Raw genomic sequence first — 21607 nt, forward strand, 5'->3', positions numbered from 1 at the left:
GTCATTTGCACAGTTTGTTATTACATCAAAACGGGCACACTTACTTCCTCTTTCCCAATATTTTGTGTTTCCAGTGTTGCGTCACCGGTTGCCCTCTAATTGCAGGGTTGCTGGTGTAGGATTTTCAGGATTTTCCTGTCGGGCAGGTCCATACCTTGCAGGTTAGCGCCGCTGCTACTGGGACGTGAATGAGAGCAGGCAATTAGAGTAAAATTATCTGTGTACAATTATCAACTTTTACGCCAACCAACGGTTTTCACCTGAATGCACGCCACCCGTGTCGCTGTGCTGTGATCAGAACTGCTCAGACCAAAGAGGAAAAAGCACACAATTTGATTTTTACATTTCATGACGCATGCGAAAACGAGGACAGTAAAAAGCTGGTTTTAAGAATGTATCAAAGTACAAGCCTCAAAAACTCACTCTATGGCATACATCAAATAAAAATGGGAGGAGGAGTCTTCTGTTGGAGACGATATGGAGACTCTATGACCATCACCATCATCATGTCTTTTGGGATTCTCCAAAAAATCCGGCTATAACGAGTTATCTTTTGTTACTTTATATCTTGGTGAAATACACATACCTACACAAGGATAGAGACTTACTGAAGGTTCTTTTGGCAAGTAGTAGAAAAGCTATAACCTGAAAATGGTTGCAAATAAATGCCCCAAAATTGGACCAGTGGCGTGGGATTGTAAAAGAAATATATAAACGCTGGGAAAAATGTATCGTGTATGTACATTGTATTGAATAAAATGATGCGATAACATGATGCATGTATAAAACTGTGTTGTACTGCTTTTTTTTTTTTTTCCTTCTCCCTACGGCTACACAACCAGCTGAATGAGTAACACATTCAACTTGCTGGTTTTTGGCATCTCTGAATGAATGTGCCGGGGTGTGAACAAGATGGCCTGGAACAGATCTGCGGGCTTCCCGGAAGAGACGGCAAGAGACGCCACCTGCTGTCCGCGCTGTGCGTGTTAACTGAGACGGAGAAGGTGGTCCATCTTAATTTAGCAATGAGCTGCCGAGCCGGAGAGACGAGGGATGAGGGGGGTGGGGGTGGGGGACACGGGGGCTTCAAAATCCCATCCACCAATCAGGAACAGACACTTGTGCATCAGCTGTACGGCTGTACTGGGAACGAGAGAAATTCAGACCCATTTAGTCCCGAATTTTTTCCCTGCAAAATAAGTTCATGCCTAAGTAAAGAGGCCTAGTGATGTGACCATTAACACTGATATAAGTTGTAGTAGACACCGTATTCTTTCATTTTAAAGACTTAATCAGCTACCCAAAGCCAAACTAACACTTCAAGAGCTTCCAAAAAGTGCGGCAACTATTGTTGCCATTGGGATTAAACGGGTTAAATCAGGGGTCTTCAATGTTTTCTTCAGGCCAAGGATCCTCAAACTGGTGAAGTCGGGACCCCCTACCTACTATATGTGTTCTATATTAAACTCCGCCTAGTGCTATTTATAAATATACATTATTATTATCATCATTTTGCATTCAATATTAAGTAATAATATAATTATATTAGTAATATAAGTTAAATAATACAGGTTCAAATATTAATTTTGTTTAAATATGTGCAGAAGTAGGGTGTTTAAGAGGGAAAAATGATATGTATATATATGTATACATAAATGTCTAATCAACCAAAGGTTTTGCGCCCCCCTGCAGTACCTCCAAAGATCCCCTAGGGGCAGCGGACGTCCCGTTGAAGACCTATGCATTAAGTCATTAAAAGTGAAACAAAAAAAAGGAGGTCTAGAAGACGCAGTGTTTAAAAAACAAAGTACAAACTTTATTATTCTGTCTTTACAAAGGCACAAGCCTCTTTATCCCAAAACATTTCTCTTAAAAAAACAAAAACAAAATAGCTTCTTGACGACCATATGCATTTAGAGGTCTTACAAAAAAAAAAAAAAAAAATACAGAGAACAGACGAAAGGATAGGGAGGACATAAAGTTGCAAACGGTGAAGAGGTATAAGATATTACAGCGATAGCGAAAAGAACAAAAAAACATGAAACGAGATGTAGGAGGACTGGACGTGGAGGGAAAGGGGGGGTACACAGCTGTGCGGTTTTTCCTCATGACCTCAAGAGCTTCAGCCGAAGGAGACGCCCCTTCACCCAAAAGAAAGAGGCGAACTCCACTATAGTACAGTAAGTGCTTTGTAATCTTGACCCCATTTAGTGATCCCCAGGCCCCGCCCCGCTCATCTGACAATCTGATATGTCCACGTAACATTTCCTAACACACGATACAAGGTGTAAAAAAAAAGAAAGAAAAAAAAGCAACGGCTCCACAAAACGCAGAGCATGCAAACATTTTCCATATCCAGGAATCCCCCTTCCTGTAAATATAAGTACTGGGAAAATATCCCACGATTTAGTTTCGCTTGTTTCAGTGCAGCTGACATCAATATATATATATATATATATTTATATATATATTTTAAAGGGCGATTCCACGACATGAGTCAGGATGGGGGTGTGTGTGTTCATCTGCCCAGCAGTTCAAAACTCCATCCACACACGTTGATGCCGCTAAATGCTACGTAACGATAGCAGTGATGTGTCAAGAGCCATAAATGTGAAATAAAACACCTACATAGGCGTAACTTTTGAAAAGTGACCAGGTGGGAGACAAACAAACAAAATAAAAGGTTCAATTTTATGGAATGTCAACGTTTCCACGTGGAATTTGTTCCCTCCCCCCCACGAAGAAAGGAGGGGCCAGAATGGTCGTTGGGATTTTTAAAGGAAAACATAAAGACACAAACGCAGGAATTCCGACGAAATAACTGGCATTTACATACACCGATCAGCCACAACATTAAAACCACTGACGGTGACCGTTCTGCTGGGAAACTTTTGGACCTGGCGTTCATTCGTGTGGATGTTACTTAGACATGTAGCACCCACCTAGACCAGACCAGATCAGACCAGCCCCCGCCCCAAACCCCCACCCACCCACTACACAGAAATCACACTCCTTGATGGAACAACTTCGGGAATCATAAAAACGCGAAAAACAGCACGAGGTGTCGACCTGGCCTCCAAATTCACAAACCGATCAAGTATCTGTGGGATGATCCACCCCTACTTCCCCCTCAAAGCCCCCCCTATTAACAACATTCTGTCACCAGACACCACAGGACGGACACCCTCAGAAGGCCCACGTCCACTCTCTGATGAGACAGCACGACTGCTTTTGGAGGCACGAGGTGCAAACAAAACTAGACAGGCGGTCATAATGTTGCGGCAGATTAGTGTACATTCCAAAAACATCCCATCGTTTTTTTTCTTTTTTTGTTTTTTGCAAGCCTGACCGGAAAGGTGAAGTAAAAAAAACAGAAGGGATTCCGGCTGCAGCCGCCCGAGATAAAGTGTTCGCTCAACTTCAGCCGCGTGGCTGCGTTAAGGCCGGCGTCGGGACTGTTTGTTTAGTAAGGCAAGCTGCTGCCTCCCTCCGCTGCACGCCTTCAAGTCAATCCGTCCGTCGAAAGGAGAGATCTAAATAACACGTTTAAAACCTAATGGTCCGAACTAGCAAAACAGACAGGACAAACAATCAAAGTATGGAAATGCATAGAGCACGCGTAGCCTACCCAGTCACATCCACGGCACATTCAAACAGATTCACCGGGCACTCATATTTTCTTTCCTTTTAGCATACTCTGCTTCGACAGGTGTACCAAAATCTGGACAAAAACAAAAATAGGATATCGGATTAGGACAAAGCAAACGAGTGATTGTATATGTCAGTCATACGCGTATGTACGAGTTTTGTAATTTCAAGGCGAAAAGTGGACCGACTGCCAGAGTCCAGGGAGCCACCAAGCCTCGCTGATTTAAAACACTAAAAAGAGACACATACCAGAAAATATTATTCAACAGGGCCCACGGATAAGCTTATTTTAAAAAGCCAGGTGCTTTTATGTTCAAGAGGGGAGAGAAGAAACGTCAAAGCAGTGATTTTTTTTTTTTCCTTTTTTTCTTTTTCGTCAGGCCACGAGTAAAAAGAACAACAGGCCAAAAACAAATGTGGGATTTACCGGGAACCCAGCCCGGCAAAAAATGGCATCAAACAAACAAACTAAAATAGAGTTGTGACCCAGTAAGTGCGTCTCTCTCTTCTCGGGCCTTTTGCTTCATTTCCTGTGAGCACCAGTCGGCCATGAAAACAGCTTTTTAAACCCTCATCAGCGCGGCGCTCTCAGGCAGAGGGAGCCTCGAGAGAAACAAAATGAAACGGACGAAACAAAAAAAAAAAAATACTTCACAAGAATAAAATAGCATATTTGTTGGAGAAAAACAAAATCTGGTGGAACTTTAGGACAGTCTTGTTATCTCACAGTGTCTCTCCACACAGCTCAGACGGGTCAGGCCGTATGAAGGATGCTTTAAAGGATGCTCGTCTTGATGAAAAGGCTCTGGCGACGCCGCGCCGCCGGGCTCCTCATCGACTTTCGGATCCTGTTTCACCGATGAGTCACGCGGAAACAGGGCCGCGTCGAGGGAACGGCCCCTCCGGTAGTTAATGGAGATGTTTAGCAGACATTCAAAATTCTAGTATCCAGTATACGAGTAGTTACAGGTCAGTCAGGGAAGTAGTCGCTCTAATAATCTGTCTATAGATTAATGAGTATGTGAACGAGAGATAAGCAGAGAAACGACGAGAAGAGAACGGGCTGCGAGTGTCTAAGTGTAAACCTCTAATCTGGGCTGCCTATACCAGTACGACATGGCGCGTACTGAAAATAAAATAAAAACTAAAAAAAAGAGTGCTTCAGTCTGTCTACCAGCCCTGTTAATGTCCACTGAACGAGAGAACTGGGAGTTTGTAGCCTCCCGTAGCCCTGGTCTGCCTGGGCCTGTTCAGTGTGTGTGTTTGTGTGTGTATGTGTAAGTGTGTGTCGTGCAAAAAAAAAAAAAAAAAAAAAAAAAATCAAAAGAAGAACTCAAGGCAGCAAACAGTCGTCCGGCCCGTCGCTGTTTGAGGCCGTGTCGGAGCCGGCGGCGTCGGACAGGACGCGGCCCGAGGAGACGATGACCGCCCTCCGCTGCTCTTCCTCGCACCCTTTCCCCTGGGTGCCCTCGATGTGCTGGATTGCCTGGAGTTAAGATAAGAGTTGTCAGCAGCAGCAGCAGCGGTAGCACCCTCTAGTGGTCACTCAGCGTGATGCATCAAAAAATAATAATACTAATAATAATAACAAAATAAAAAAGTGTTCCACTGGGTCTTACTTGAACGATTGTGTCCAGGTTCTGTCGGGACGTGGACACCGTGTTGATTACCGATGTCTGGCCCATGGTTACCACGGTAACGTGATGCGGCTGAGGGGTCTGGACAGGTGCGGGGACGATGACCGTGGCGTGATGCGTGGGTGCAGGGGGAGTGGCGGGGGGGGCTACCACCTGGTAAAAAAGGGACCGCCAGCCATTAGACACCAGTTAAAACGCACCGCGCACACATACTTCTGGACCGAACTCCGGCTCAACGTTCTCACCGGGGGAATTAATTCCTCACCGTCTAGCTACCTCTAGAAATCGAGCTAATTGGGCGGCTCGTTAAGCTTTTTTCCAACACCCTGAGCAATTAAAGGTTTCTCCGCTGTTTCGTTGCCGTTTACAGTCAGCGCTTCAGATCAATAAGGGCTCAAATAAACAGGAGCACACCCACCGCCAACCCCCAAAAAAACAAAAAAGAACTACTTAACCCAAATTAAAAGGTCACCGATGTGTGTCCAGCTAGTTGTATAACTGTTAATTAAAAGCTCCTCCTGTTGCTGCCGTCACCGATTTCTCCATAATGAGCATGAAAGGTCACTCATTTTCCATCCGGCTGCTGTCCTTGCAACAACTCATTCATTTCCGATCAACAGTGACCTCGTGATCATTCATTTTTCCCCATTTATTCTTTTTCAATGAATGTACCTTCACCTTATCCTCAGAAATGTGCAGTTTCAATTCGCGCAGACAAGCCAATTTCACCGAAAACCTTACAGACTTTTCCTCTTCAATGAAACATAATGTGCGTTTGAGATTTCTGTTTGTGGAGCAATAAATTGCAGATTAGAGCTGTAAATCTGCAAACTCCTGAATCCCTCTTCTCTAGGAACAAGTAGTTTGCCAACCACGTATTAAAGCGTCAGCGTGGTCAAACATCCGATAACTGCCTCCCGGTAATTTATTGCAGTTAATTTTTACCAATTCATAGCGATATTGATTTGAGGTCATATTATCCAGCTGCGTTGGGCAGTCTCAGCCAGAGCGCGCTACGGCTAATGTGGAGCGTATCAATCATCTTTTACTACAAGTGCCCAGCTGCCAGCGATTGGATGGGCGAGACATCGCCCGGCAATTGATTTGGCATCATGTTCTGTTAGAGCCAGCCTCGCTGCAGGAACAGGATACAGCAGCTGTCAGGGCAGGAGACAGGCACGGCGGAAAGATGTGTGAGCAGCTCGTTTAACACGCCGTAAATCCGTCTTGGCTGTTGACAGCTCTACCTCATGTATGACTACGTTTTTGTGAAGTCTGCAGCGCGGGTAGTCGTGTATTATAGGGAATTTGGTCCCTGACATCTTAATTTAGGTTACTGCACCCGAAATAAAATATTTCTCTAAATTGTGTACAGAGAATTATTAAATATATGCGTAAAATGGACAGAATTTAGCTCTAAAAAGGTCCATTCGTGTGAATTTTTTTTTTCTCTTAATTAAAAGTTCAAATTTGATTCCATTGATCTCCACATTTCTTTTGCCCTATTGCTTCTTGTCTCTTCACTAACACCTTTCCAATAAAGTCGTAAAAAGGCAGGGCTGCGCGGTAAACCGGTTCACACCGAATACCGGCATTCGTTTCCGTTTCAGACTCGGCTGTTTTCAATGAAACTTCTTAACACGCGGTCGTCACTGCGCGGCGTGGTGAAGATCGAAAGGTCGTCTCAGATTTCTGGGGACAGTCCCTGTTTTGGATGATCTGTCCCCCTGGCTAAAGCTGTCTCCAAAAATGTCCCCAATTTTAGCACAAAGAAAATGTTGCGCGCACACTACAATTATTACGGTAGCCGGTCGCACTGCTATTGACATTACAGACATAGCAGTTTAAATATGGTTAAATATGAATAAATGTGTCAGAATAAATGAAACTGTAACTGACCCTGTTTCTTCATTTCATCTTGATAATACTTAATTCCTTTTTTTTAATCTCTGAGGTGTAAATGTCCCTAGATTTCCATATCAGGCCCATCGTACTGCATTAATTCTTCTCTCCACCAGTAGAAAATGTTGTGAACACATGATTATGCATTAAAAAATTGGAAAATACCGTGATATACATTTTTAGTCATACCGTCCAGCCCCACTAAAAAGATCAAAAACAATATTTTTTTAAATTATTTTCCTATTTATGTGACTCAGGATCAATTAGAAATGTCTCCAACCTGTGGGCTGTGGGCCGGAGTGAGGTCCCTCTCCATCTGCTTGTGCTGCTGCTGCACACGGACAAGGCTCTGAGTCTGGGCCTGCTGCTGCTGCTGCTCCTGGAGCTGCTGGGCGATCACCTTCAGCTTCTCCGGGTACAGCTGGGCATCCAGGGAACGCATCTGACGCGCACAATTAACGTGGTGAGCGAACGCTTTAGCTGGAATCCTAAATGAACCCCGAAACCTCCTCGTTACCTGATCTTCCAGCATCATCCGGACCGAGCGCTCCTTCTCTAGCTGCTGCCTGAGCTCGATCATCTCCCTCCTCAGGTCCTCGGTCTTCTCCTCCTCCATGATGTCCGGCGAGCCGATCCCTTCGTCCTTCTCCTCGGCCCGCCTCCTTTTGGGGGAGGAGCCACTCAACTCCTAGGGAGATCGAACAGAAAAGAGGCGTCTGGTTTAGATGAAAGCTCCGACCGAAGGTCTGGAAAGACAGAAATGCCCTGGTGATGCCTTCAAAAAAACTGTTTGCGGAGCTTTACCTGTATGATTCGTTTGAGCTGACTGTTCTGCTGCAATAGCCGCGTCTTCTCCTGCTCCAACGTAAAAATGTACTCCGCCGTCTGTTGCAGGATGGCAGCCTGAGGAGGAGCAATGTTTCGGGGTTACGACGGTGAGTTCAGACCCGCACAGCTACATCTAACTCACCATCCAGGCCTCTGTTTGTGACCCACCTTGCTGAGCTTCTCTCCATCGCTGTGTGGGATGAGTGTTTTAAGTGACTGGAAACCGGCGTTGATGCTCTGCATACGCCGACGCTCGTTGCTGTTGGCGATCTCTCTGCGAATTCGCCTCTCTTGGTCCCGGGCTGTTTCGGGGGTCAGGGGGATGTTGGCCAGACTGTGGGGAAGAGGAGCAAAGTTGCTAGTTTAACGAAGGCCAAAGAAGTCCAGTTTCCCCCAACCCCTTCCTTTCTTTTAATTTCTAAGAATGACTTAATGCGTGAGTGAAGGGAATATTACTAACGTTAACACTATTATAGGCGGTTTAGGCTTCTATGAGCCGCGATATGATTCCAGCTGGGACTACCTGAACTAATACCATTAGAATGGTAGAGAATATAGATGCTACTTGCATATCTAGAGATCATAGCCTTAAAAATATGTTTTATTTCACCACCAAGCAAACGTACATCACCACTCCTGTCTACCATAACTAATAGCTGTGTATTCCAGGGTTAAATACAGCGAGGTAAAGCAAAGATTACACTTAGCCCTATGACAAGAGCTCCAGACCGCACTGTGGTTGTCTGCCCTGCTTAAATGTGATTTTGTCTCGTAAATCATAGGTCTTCAACGGGGGGTTCGCAACCCCTAGGGGATCCACGGAGGTACTCCAATTGGGTCGCAAAATCTTTGGTTGATTAGACATTTTTTAAATATATATTTTTTCCCCACAAAATTAAATTTCTTTATATTAACCTTACCATGAATCCAACATATTTTATCAAAGTAACAAAGCCTGTTCTACGCAGTAGGCCCCGCCCCATATCGCTGCTGAGCCAATCACGAGGCCGCATATTACACGCCAAGAGAGCCTATACAGTCCCCAGGTAAACTTAAAACTACTGATGCACGTATTAGAAATAAAAAATATGAATATTTGAATCTGTGTATTATTTGAATATCGTTATACTAAATGAAAATGGTGATAATAATAATAATGTATATTTATAAATAGCACTAGGTCCAGTTCAATATAGAACAAACATAGTAGATAGGGGTCCTTGGCCTGAAAAACCTTGCAGACTCCCGTAGTAACGCACATGCAAGCAGATATCTCACAGCTCAGTGTTTCTGAGGTTTGATTAGATCAGCGCAAACCTGAACATAAACCGAGGACGTGCCACCCGCCGTGAATCGGTCAAGTGGAAATTCTACGTGAACTTCCTCTAACATCCTCTGTACCGAGCTCAGTATCTCCGGGACCCTCTCTGGTCGAGCTCTTATCTGTACTGACTCAGCTGCCTCAGTGCAAACACTGGGAACAATTGTGCAGATGAGAAAAGGAGTGTGTGTGTGTGTGCAAAGACACACAACCACACACACACACACACACATGCAGCAACTCTGCAGGGCCACATCCAACAAACACATCCACTGCCAAAACATGACCAACTGGGCCTGAACTTCCCAAACACAGACCACCACCGAGGAAAGGTCCGGGTCCCAATTATTAGCGTGGGCTGAAGCGTGCAGCAAGAGAGCCTGTACCGCGAAACTAACTAGAGCTGAACTGATCGGTCAATTAATCGAATAATAGTTGGAATTGGATGATTGCTCCACAAGTATTTTAATAATAGTTATGACATTTTTTTTAATAGAAAAAAATATTCATTTAATAGACTTCTCACTATTTTCTGACATTTCATAGACAAATAAATGAGAATATTAATCAGTAATGAACATAATCTGTAATGATAGTCATATAGCTGGAGCTGTGAGAAATTAAGAGTTTTGTCATTATTGTCTAAAACAGTTAAAGTTGATTGATTTCTGTGCGCCAATTATGAGGTTTTGAAACGAGTATAAAAAGGGGGGCGGGGAGGGAGGGGACTACATTTCCCGGACTGCTCGCGTCACTCCGTGCAGCAGCAGCAGCAGCAGCAGCAGCAGCGTATCCCTCCGCCAGTCTGGGCTGTGGACGTACTTACGGGCCTTCCGCGACGCACACACACCCCCTTATTAATAACACCACATTTCATTATCCTGCCTCCTCGCGCACGTCAAATGTCTCCTTGCGCGAGAAAGAAACGTATTTAAATAACTCGAATACGCTCCCGTATTTTTTTTTTTTTAAATATATATATTTATTATTACTGTGCCCGACACCACCTCCGTGCTCCGAGCAGACTTTTCATGTCCTCCGCCATTACAACAATGCGGCAGGCAGCATGGCAGAGGTGCGGGATGAAAAGACGCAGTGGAGGCGGCTCCACAGCGCCAACGAGACGCTCCGAAAAGCCACTTAAAACTACCGCCGCCTCGAGTGGGGGTGATTATAACAACAGCTGTGCATTTCTCACATTGGGAGTGATCGAAAACAAGGCGCCATAAACAGGAAACAAACGCCAGACCCCCCCCCCCCCCCCCCCCTCCGCTCCTCTCCTCCCCCTCCTCCTCCCCTCCTTCACCACTTTTAGCATGAGCCACAAGCATGGCCGCACTACCCACAATAACTTCGGCTCGCTGTGAGCGACATCGCCGACCCCTCGCGGTGCGTGCGCGGCGAAAATGAGCCCCCTTTTCCACGCCGCGCGACGCCCGCCCGCCTCATCCCCTTCTCCGTCCGTGCGCAAATCGCGGCACATTTCCGCGGAGCTGCTGCTTTATTTGAAGGGTTTATCAGATCAGATGGTGCGCTCCGGAGCGGAGCAGCGGCGGCGGCAGCAGCAGCAGCGTGGTGCGCACGGAACCACGTGGTTTGTGTTTGTTAGCCACAAAATACGCGGATTTCGCGAGGCAAATGTGGAAAAACAACAACACGCAGAGCACGCCGCGGTCCGCGCGGGACCCGCGGCTCGATCGGTCGCGGCGTTCGGTGGCAATTTAACGCCCGCAGCCCCCCGATAGAGGGGGAGAGGGTGCGAGAGAGAGAGAGAGAGGGAGAGCCGTGTACACAACAACACAGCAGATCAAGCATGTTGCCTCAGCGACATCGCTAAGTGCGTGTGCTCTCCAGCAGATGACTTCCAATCACACGCGCGGCGTGGCGCGTGGATCGCGTTTAATACGCACCTACAGAGACCGCCGATCACTTCTTTCTCCGTTTTCCTGAAATGTTGCAAGGAGGGCACCTTCTGGGCTGGCACCATGAAATACTCCATGCTCGCCTCTCGCCAGTTTGATCACGAAAAACAGAAAACAGTCTCCGCAGAATAAAAGAAAAGAGGTGACGCCGGGGGAGGAAAAAAAAATCTCTTGATCCGACAGGGGTATAATCCTCAAGGAAGATGTGAACCCCTCGTCTGTGTGATGTAGTATACTTTGAGGCTGCTCAGAGTTGTAATGTTACTCGACTTCCAGCTGATGGGGTTCCCTCGTTGTGTGTGGCGCTCTACCTCTCCCTCTCTCTATCTCCCTCCCTCCCTCTCTTTCTCTCGCCCTCCCCCTTTTGCTTTCTCCCTCTGCATGACCGTGTGTGTGCGTGTGTGTGTGTGTGTGTGTGTGCAGCTGATCGGATGGCTTTCAAGGCGGGAAACAGCTGGTAGGAGTCACACACGCACGCACACACACTCACACACGTTGCACTACCGCAAAAATCCTCCTTCCGCAGAGACGGGGGACTGCGTGTAAACAAAGGACTATTTAGCGCAGAAATGTGGAGATAAAGGGAGCAGAATGAAGCTAATTAAAGACTGAATGGTGTTTAGTTAAAGTAACTACCGCACAAAAGGAAATATCTGCATTTAATTTTGCATATGTTTTTTTTTTTTTTTTAAAAATAACCCAAACTCCTACTTTTAATACACAAATCATTAAAAAAATGATTTACTCATTTTTTTTTTTTTTTTTTTAGTAGCCAAGCAAAAACACAAATGTTAATTTCACCTTGACAGCTCGGATGAGTACACAAAGAGCAGGGCCTACTACAGGGGCGGATACTCCAACAGCTGTGATAAGAGCACAAGAGAGATCAGCTGACGAGTTGGCAGCGCTGCACAGCAACAGCGCACCGGGAGGACTTTTAGGGACACCACGCAGCCCACGCCGGTCACCATCTTGGGCGTGACAGCGTCTCGAACGGCAGGGTAAATTATTACAGTACCAGCGTAATTAGGCTGAACGCGGGGGGGGGGGGGGGGGGGGGGGGGGGGGGGGGGGGGGCAAAATGGGAGCAGCGGTGGATCCGATCCCGCATCCGGAAACGTGGAGCGGCTTCAAGTTTGGTCCTTTGGCGTTTACATAAGAGCACAGCTGTGAACGACGCGCCTGTGACAAACCACTGCAGTGATTTACAAAACGGGGGGACGCTGTTAAAGCATTGCATTTTACAAATAATAAAAGCGCATTAAATAGAAAACACACATAAAATAGATCAATTGACATAAAAATAATATATATAATGTATACTTACATTTCTATTCTTTAAATTTCCTAGAATTTATTATATAAGCTCAGACACACACAAATATATATGATTCAATACTAAATTATATAAAATATATTTGTCTATCCCACCTTATAGACTAAATTATGTGTTTTTATTCTACAGTTTACAAAATGCTCGATGATTTAAATAAATAGCTGTTTAACCTACTGCTCTAATGCATTAGATTAAACCACATTATTATATCTACATGCCCAAACTGCGATCTGTAGCAATTAAAAAACAAACAAACATAAAAAACATAGCTGAACTCAGCTACATGTTAAAATCTGCAAACTGACTTTAATAACTTTATATTATTGGTGCCTATTTTTTTTCTTTAAAAACTTAATGAACACAAACTTGCCAGGTTTTGTGCTTTATACAGACACTGAGGCTATAACCCGCCTCCATAAAATAATAATAATAATAATAATAATAATAATAATAATAATAATGCGCAAAATAGAATGCAAACCTGAAGAGTTTAATTTAATTTGAATGTGAAACGCAGCAATAGATGTCGCTCTCATTAAGAAATGGGCACTATATTTTCAGAATACATGATAGTAATAGAAGGACAGTAAATTAAATCTTCTTGCAGTTTATGGAAGTTTATGCCCTCTAGTGGTGGAAGGTAACTACTACACTCTTATTGTACAGTTGGGGAGGATCACAAACACAAGACGACACAGTCAGTTAGTTATAATCATTCTAACACAATGCAAAGCACATGCATGGTTTCCTCCTGGAGGAGATTTAAATATATATATATATATATATTGTAGTAGCTCAGAGCTCAGCACACACTGCATCAAGGTACAAATGCTTTCTGATATAAATCCCTAATAAAGTAATTCAGCTGTGTGATCATTTTGGAAGATGTTGTTTGTGGTGCTACTAAACTGGAATCTGAATTAAACAGGGAAAGTGTTTCTGTTATTTAGCCCTGTGACTAAAATGGGGCTGAAATGAGGAGTCAACAGCTCTCTGATATTTTAAACAAACACTGAATACCATAACGTTTAAGAAGCTTATACGTTTAGCATTAGGTTTAGTTGTGCACCTAATATTCTGACAAGTGAGTGTGTGAATATATAGTATATGCAGTGTAAGCAACGTACATAGACTGATGTATGACCTCGTGATGTTGTTATTGGTGAAACAAAGAGGGTTAGGAGAATTTTTTTTAAGGAGTGATTTTGAAGAATTTAAAACTTTCATTTAGTAGGACATTCCTGGGATATTATGAATGTTACTATGATATGACGCGTGTGTGGTTTTGTACTTAAGCCCTCTAGTGCAAAAAATGTTAGTGCTAGACTTTAAACTGCTGTGTTTCGGTTCAGTTTTGAGATATGAGTGAAGTAGGCCTTTGACGATTAATTTCCCCAAACAATTATTCTATAAAACACAAAAATTTGCATTTTATTACATAAAACATCACATCTGAGAGTGTGGAGTTAGAGGCACGGTTTTAGTATTTTGACTTGGGGGGGAAAAATAGCTTGTGCATAAGAGAAATACCTTCAAAATATTATACACTGGTAGCTAACTCACAGCCAAGAGTTGTTAAAATTAGTGATGTGCCGATTGATACTGAAAGACTGATACTTCCATACCAGGTCTTTATGCTCTAAAATCGATTCTCAAAACAAAATATTGATACTTTTGATACTTCAGTCATTCGAGGTAATGTAGCAACACAGTGGAAAAAAACTAAACTATTGAGCAACACAACAAACCTTGTGAAACACCTCAGGTTAAACCACAAGACAGAGCAGGAGGCGTTTATGATTATGAGGAGGAGGACGGAAGAGGAGAGCACAGGGTCACAATTAAGATGTTTTCATTTTATAGTGGTTATTAATAATTAAAATAATAATTTATTTTTATGGTCTTGTCATTTGTGTGTGTGTGTGTGTGAAACCACATTTTCACATATTTTGTATGTCTGTGTCCTAAAGTATCGGTATCGGATTGGAAACAGCGATAACCGCCTGAATTTTACTCGGTATCGGATCGTAAAGGAAATCGGTGGTATCGAACACCACTAGTAAAAATTAGTTCGACCTAATGCACGATGACAAAATGTGTAATAATTAAAATATATATATATATATATGTTAATATAATTAATAAATATTTAATTGAGTGAACTGAATATATGTAATACCAGGAGCACCTCCCTGGGCCATATTTAAAATAGGAATTCTGTAAATGCAGTAAGTAGACGCACATTGACTTCCTTATTCAATAATCTTTGTGCATCTTGTGCCCCCCCACAGTCTATATTTTGCAAGTTGTTAAACTGATTGAACTGATTTACTGAAAGTGGCATTTATTGGCCTGTGTACAGTCTGAACTCTGAAATTACGCAACAGCGTCTTCATGGTTCTTGGACCGCCGGGGCATCGGCGGCGGCCAACACTTGGAGAAAGATGCCAAAAACTCTGGAGAAGAAAATATTCGACAATAAAACAGAGGAGTGCAAGCCTGCGCGGTGGCCAGAGGAGGAATGAGAGAGACAGAGTTTGGAGAAAAGCCGGGGACTGCCCATGGTGGAGGGGCGGAGCAGTAAGCATGCGCTGAGCTGGCAGACTCTGGGCTGGACCTGACGGGGTGGCTGGGCTCCGGGCGGCTGTCTGCGCTCCTCAGATGGTCGTGGGGGAGACTACCATCAACACTCAGCGTCTCCTCGATCGCTCAGAGGAACACGGCAGAAGAAAACGCGGGGATAGCTGCGCGCAGAGAGAGCAAGGCAGCCCCACATCGACATCTGGAAAAGAAGAAGAAGAAGAAGCAGACGATCCTCCCCTTTTACCCCACACCCCGTCGCCAACCCGCCCTATCTATCCTACCCACCACTTCGTGCCATCCCTGCGCTCTGAACTGCCCTCATAGCCCCCCCCGGAGAACCACGACCACCCCTAGGAAACCCCCACACCCCCACCACCACCACCACCACCTCTTGACCAGCGTTGCCATTAAGCGATGCGCGTTGAATTTAGGAAGAAATCACCTCTGCGCGTTTGATGCAAAACAGTGCTCTTCGTTTTTTTCCCTCAGCGGTGTGGATTTGGGTGTTTACACTTTTTTTGACGGGGTTCCAGTGGGACGAGAACATGCGAAATATCCCCCCCACGACAACAGACAAGGCTGTCACTTCGTAGATAAGTCTTTTATTTGTACAAGCAGCTGTCACACACGCTGCGTTTGAGCCCATGTTTGATTTTTCCATGCTTAAAAATAATCCTGACAATGGTCTGGGAACGGACCGCCTCTCCAGACACCTAGTGATATTTTTCCAAGACGCGTAAGCTCCGTTTTTCGTTTTTTTATCGAAGAGTGAAGGGACAGATTGACGAGGAGTCACTTGACACCGACGCCGTTTGAGCCGCGGGACTTTGCGTGCGAAGTTTGGGAGACGAGGACCAAGCCGGAGATATCTCGGCCAGTATCCACGGCATTTTCGCTGCAAGGTAAGCCAGGGGCTACCCCCGCCCCCCTTCCTTCCCTCTTTATGTGCATGTCACTTCTGTGCATGGTGTCCACCGTCGTGCGTGTCCGCGCTGATGTGGCCGCGCTCCTGCGATGTGAAAAGCTGCACGAGTTCGCACAGGGCAGTGACCTATTTTCCGAGGCTCTCCAGCGGTTGCACCGACATCCTGCAGCTCGGACTCCCCGCGCAGCCTGACCCGAGGCCGGGTCGTGGCGAACGTGCCTTTGACGGCGTTTTGTGCCATTTACGCAGGAAGAGAAAAAAAAAGAAAAAGAGGAAAGAAAGAAAGAAAAGAAAAAAAACAGTCAGCGCCTACGTCTGCGTCCTCCCTTCAACCCGCATCCCACTCCTCAGCCCCGAGAGACAGTTTTAGAGCAGTGTCACAAATCCTGCCCTATATAGAGAGGCGCACATCACAGCTCAGCTCTGCTCGGCTCAGCTCAGCCAGCTGTTGTGCAAGACGCAGGGTTGAGCTCTCTGGTTCTCACAACATCTGATAAAGAGTTCGACTCGCTTGCAGTCACTTCAGTGAGTTAAGTATTGGTAAATAAAGAGGGTAGCCTGTTGCAGCCGATTCAAAAATGCCAACTTTTAACTTAAATGATACTGGATAACCTCGATGAGCGGGACTGTTGACATCTCTGCCTCGCAGTGAGTTGAAGCCAGTCCGGTAGCACGGGGGGCAAGGATGAGCACAGGCAGCGAGGCCTAGATAAAGAGCTATTTTCCTCCAATTAAGCAATTCCACTCTCCCTAAGCCTTAATTGTGTGCACACTGGGACTGGGTTCGCGATGGACCGTCTCTCCATTGGCTGCCTCCCATGGGCCCATTGTTCCAGAGGGATGCCAGAGGAGGGAGCCGAGCCCTGCCAAGGCAGACCTAACAAGGGCCCGCGCTGGAGGGGAATAAGGCCCGATCATTAAAACGGCCACAATGCGGATCGAGGCACAATCGGGGGGTTTTGTGTCACAGTGGGACGGCTGTGCGCTTGTGAGGAGGCCGCGAGGCACTTCGTGAACAATGAGACGCGAACGCTGAGAGGGACGCTGTCACACAGATGGCCGCGGACCCCCTGAACCTCTCGCAGAGTACGTGGGTGAGAGGAGCAGGCGTGGAGAGAGGCTTCCTGCAGAGGGAGAACTTCGACTCCTTCTCCTCCCTGCCTCCCTACTCCAGGCCCCTTGCTATTTAATCCATAAACCTCCTCTGCACTGTGACACAGGTGCTCCTCGCATCCACAGCCCCGCTCGCTGCATTGCTTATCCAATCTGCTAATGATAAGTTCAGCCACAGGTCAGCTATGACATCCATCTGAGAGAAAGACTGGGTGCAGGCTTAGGGGCATCTATCACCATCGGCCCCGGCTATTCAAGGCAACGCCTCTCTCACACACAGACACACAGGACACAGCCACTGCAGAGAAAAGGCTCTCATCTCCACCGTAAAGCCAGATGTCCGCCCGGGTCCAGCTGTGCCTGCCTCTGGTGGCATTCTGCGCTTACACAATCTGCGTGCCTGTGTTTTTTGCGCTTGGCAGGCCTTCGCCTCGCGTACACTTTCTCGTCCCAGCCTTCCACTCGGAGCGGCAGCTTTTCGGACAGTCGCGTCGCCCCCCCCCCCCAGTTTTCCATGTGAGATCGTGGCCCCGCGCCGCAAACCGCGTGACATCATTCAACCGGCGGCCCAACTGCGAGGGAAAGGCAGCTGTTTTATGGTGGAAAAGGTGGACCCCTAATGGTATATTCCTGCGTCAGAGAGCAACCACAAGAGGCATGCGGTAGAGGGATGGTGGGAAGCCACGGTGCACTTGCCTTAATACCTTAATTCGCTGCAGTGAAACCGCACCGCTTCTGATATAAGAGCACGTTGAGGAGAGATTCTCGGCCAAACGAGTTTTGCTTTACGAGGAGATATGAGAAGTAAACCCCGAGGAGGCCGAACATTGCCACCAGTTAAGTGTGCGTGGGACGCAAGCTGCACGGGCAGCTCCAGTTTGAGTGTTTGATTTGATATCGCGGCGGGGGGCCCCGCGGCTGCCGGGGATTACGGCACGGCTGAAAGGCAGCAGAGCAGCGGGCGGGCGGGGGAATCCAGCGGTCAGTGAACGAGGCACCATGCCGTGACAAAGAGGCACCTGATGCACACACGCGTTTATCTTCGCAGGGGGCGAAGAGCCGCTTCGTTTTCGATTCCTACGGCAGATAGGGCCGCCCCTCCTGGAGTTGCACTTGGAGGCACTTAATCAGGATGCGGTGAAAGGTGAAACCGCAATTAGGGTATGTCATGCCTCTTAATGTGGGGATCGCGCATCCCTGCTCTTTACCAGTGGTCTGGATAAACATGTCAGAGTGGAGGGGAGGATGGGGGGGGGGGGGGGGGGTGTTGCCAGATGAAACGTCCCCTTAATGAAGGAAGCTGGGGCAAACATGTGGTTTCTAACATGGGGTGGATGGTTAGTCGATGCTGGTTTTTTGGATGCGGAGTTTGAAAATGTGAAAACACAAATAAGCCAGCCCGACGATGGCGATGAGTCACCGTGTTTTTATGCTTATATGAACGATTTACCTTTCATCTGTGTGCCACAGCACCAATCATTCAAGTGCTCACATGTTCTCTATCTCCCTACCTACCTACATGGCTCTTGGTTATTTTTAAGCTGATGTTCTTTCGCTATATATCGCTGGAAGTCACACAAGCCACAAGGCCGCGGGCATCAGCGTGACTCTGCTAAAAAATTAAGATTCAACGGAGCTGATTCACGACGCTGAGCTAAAGTTAAACTTGAAAATGACAGCAAATGACTCTCAGCTTTCAGTATGATTCAAAACTTTCCAATTTCTTCTTCCAAAGAAAGGAAGAGCGAGAGAGAGGGAGAGAGAAAAAAATCAGTTATCGCTAATCACTGCCATGTGTCCGTGGAATGACACAGCCGTTCTCTGGAGCGCTGCAGCGTGATGCGTCTGTGCGGGGTGGTGGCCAGACTCTTGGACCCATACATTAAGAATAAACAAAGCGGATACTGAGCTTGACTCATGCTAACTCGCAAACTGAAAGAGACCAGCGCATTCCGCTTTACTCCCAGGCTGGCGGGGCTCACGCACCGTGCATTTTTCTCCAGTTAAACTGTAACCACTAATCACCTCACGGCCTCACTGTTTCCTCTTGGAGCAGACCATTCCTGGGTCCCCAGGGTGGGTTAAAATTCCCCGGTGTCGGGGGGGACATATATTTATATACAGTCCTCCCTTTTTTTTTTTTCCTTTCTTTTTAAATCACCTGTGCGGGACATCCCAAACGAGTGCAAAGATCTCGCTCTCGCTGTGAGGATCCGCCACGGTTAAGTTTAAGGGTCAGTGCCTGTGCTGCGAGTCTGCAGGCCTGCATCTCCAAAATAAACACAGACAACTCAGTTCTTCACTCCAGCTACCCCGCCCTACCTCTTCTCATTTTTTTTTTCTCTTTTTTTTAATGCGCCTTCTGCACTTCCAGCTCAGAATTTCTATCATGAGAGAATTTCAGCTCGCGTAGCCCTTCAGACAATATGCAGACCGTGTCTGGGGCAGGGTACACTTGATGAGGAAACTGTGATGTAAATGAGCTGGCCCAGATACAGGGGAGGGAATAGAGGGCTGGTTTTCTTTTTTTTTTCTTTTTTTCAAAGTGCATTTTTGGTTAGTTTCCAGCCTCATATTTAATATTTAACTTAAAGTGAAAGTAGTAGAGCTCGCAGTTGTCTGAGTTGCTCAGTAATATGCTCCCAGCCGTGTGGTTTAAGTTTAGATGCAGCTGGTTTGTATTATTATTATTTACTTGCTTGGTCAACACCCTGGATTCTCTTGCAAGGCGCTCAATAGCGCAACGACAGCTCAGTATGACTGAGGTATGTTTGCTTGTTTGGAGAGAAAAGAAAGGGAGGAGTTGGATGTCTTTAAGTACCGGCGAGGAGCAACAAACGGGGATAGGGAGTGATGGTGGGGCTTTTAAAGCGAAGAGGAGCAGGGAGAGACGGGTGAGGCATTTATGAGTTTCAACCGAGGCTCTCAAGTCTGGGCCTGGGCCCGGCTCTCTGTCTGGGCATATCCAGTCCTGTCAGCTAGCTTCCAGACTTTGCCCCCTTCACCTCCCTCCTCCCCTCAATCCCTCCATCCCCAACCAACTCCCTGGGACTCCATCTCCTCCTCCTCCTCGTTTCTTAACTCCCATCGTCCCCTCCCTCGCGCCTCCGTCTCCCACTTTCCAGGAGCCCCCTAGCTCCGCGAGTGGCGTGTACATTATGTAAGACGGTCTCCGTCTTACACATGAGGCATAAGAGAGAGGGAGAGAAAAAATTTTGGCCTGTAAGTGTTTACCTTCTCTGTGGTGTTGCGGGGATGTTGCCAGCACTAATTTAATTCATATGTACCGTGGCTGATTTATTTTTTATTTTTTTCTTAAGAGGGAGCCTTATGTAATTTGGAAATGTTTTGAGTTTGAGGTTGCATTTTGTATAATAAAGACTTATTCTGACCTCAGATGCATCTAAGAAGTAGCCCCTGCTTTTACTTGGTTGATAATTGGCGTTAAGGGGAAATTCTTGATCACTGACAGTCACTGTTTACTTTGGTCTTAATAAATGGTAAAGTCAGTCATTAGGGGGCCTGGATTAGCTGGATTGACTGATTTTAAATGTAAGTATTGATTCCGGAGTAAATGTGAAGCATTAATTCAGTACGTTTACATGCACGTGAAAAAAATGAATTATTGCCTTAATCCGACTTTAACTGGACAACTTAAGCGCATGTAAACATGTTACTCCGGTTAAAATCCAATGTGATTGGAAACCGATTTTCTCCAGCGTGTATTCACCTTAGTTGGACCTTAACTGGACAACGAGTTTACAGAAAACAGGTAAACAGAGTCGGCAGAAGAACCACCTGAGGGATAGCATCTTAGGTAGCAAAAGCTGAACTATGCTGGTCTGCTGGAGGAACAACTCTTGTTTGTTATATGACGTAATAGGTCAACTGGAAAGGGGGCTGTATTAACGTAGTGTTAACCTGCTAAAAAGGCACATGTCGCCACCTACTGTGGAGGAGGTTAATCGATCTTCTTCGATGCATGTAAACTGGGACAAGGAATTTTGAGCATAGGTGGACAAAGCTGTGCATGTAAAGTCTCTATAAGGCTCATTCTTCCCAAAGGCTGTGTGATGTACTGTATGGCTACACTTGTCCACGGCACATGTAGCTCCCGCTGCTCGCCCTGTTTAGCCAGATCAGAAGAGGAGTCGTCGTCTCCAGATCCTCCTGATGCTCATTTCCAACAGATCGCACCGATGAAGACGCGTCACCAAATTTCAATCGAGAGTTTAGCGCCGCTCCATTTTACAGCATCGGGCTCAACTCTGTCTGTCGCCATCTCAGTCGCCCTCCATCTGTCCCTTTGCATCTGTCTCTCTGCTCCCGTTTTTTTTTTCTTTCTTCTTTTCCGTTTTCCCCTCTCTCGCACTGGAGCCGCAAAAGATGAAA

At 46.1% G+C, this 21607-nt stretch overlaps 2 protein-coding genes across 2 annotated transcripts in view; one reads left to right on the forward strand and one right to left on the reverse strand.

Annotated features, from left to right (window-relative positions):
- Positions 1–1794: 1794 nt before the first annotated feature.
- Positions 1795–11916, reverse strand: tfap4 (transcription factor AP-4 (activating enhancer binding protein 4)). The gene is made up of 7 exons (XM_047572959.1): positions 11247–11916; positions 8184–8349; positions 7992–8090; positions 7705–7875; positions 7468–7629; positions 5268–5438; positions 1795–5134 (listed from the first exon to the last, which is right to left on the reverse strand). The coding sequence occupies exons 1-7, from the start codon at positions 11333–11335 to the stop codon at positions 4982–4984; spliced, it is 1011 nt and encodes a 336-aa protein (XP_047428915.1). The 5' UTR covers positions 11336–11916; the 3' UTR covers positions 1795–4981.
- Positions 11917–15369: 3453 nt separating this feature from the next.
- The window catches only part of glis2b (GLIS family zinc finger 2b), a 29639-nt gene continuing 23401 nt past the window's right edge, over positions 15370–21607 (forward strand). The window contains exon 1 of the mRNA XM_047571209.1: positions 15370–16079. The gene's annotated coding sequence lies outside the window, so the exon portion shown is untranslated. The remainder of the gene's footprint in view (positions 16080–21607) is intronic.

This window comes from Mugil cephalus, chromosome 20 (assembly GCF_022458985.1).
Source record: "Mugil cephalus isolate CIBA_MC_2020 chromosome 20, CIBA_Mcephalus_1.1, whole genome shotgun sequence".
Taxonomy (NCBI): domain Eukaryota; kingdom Metazoa; phylum Chordata; class Actinopteri; order Mugiliformes; family Mugilidae; genus Mugil; species Mugil cephalus.

Excerpts from the sequence above, each read along its gene's own strand:
- tfap4 (XM_047572959.1), bottom strand. The coding sequence starts at position 11,335 with ATGGAGTATTTCATGGTGCCAGCCCAGAAGGTGCCCTCCTTGCAACAT. Across the intron at positions 8,091-8,183 it reads ATGGAGAGAAGCTCAGCAAG|GCTGCCATCCTGCAACAGAC; the intron begins GTGGGTCACAAA and ends GCTCCTCCTCAG. Across the intron at positions 5,135-5,267 it reads ACCTGGACACAATCGTTCAA|GCAATCCAGCACATCGAGGG; the intron begins GTAAGACCCAGT and ends TCTTAACTCCAG.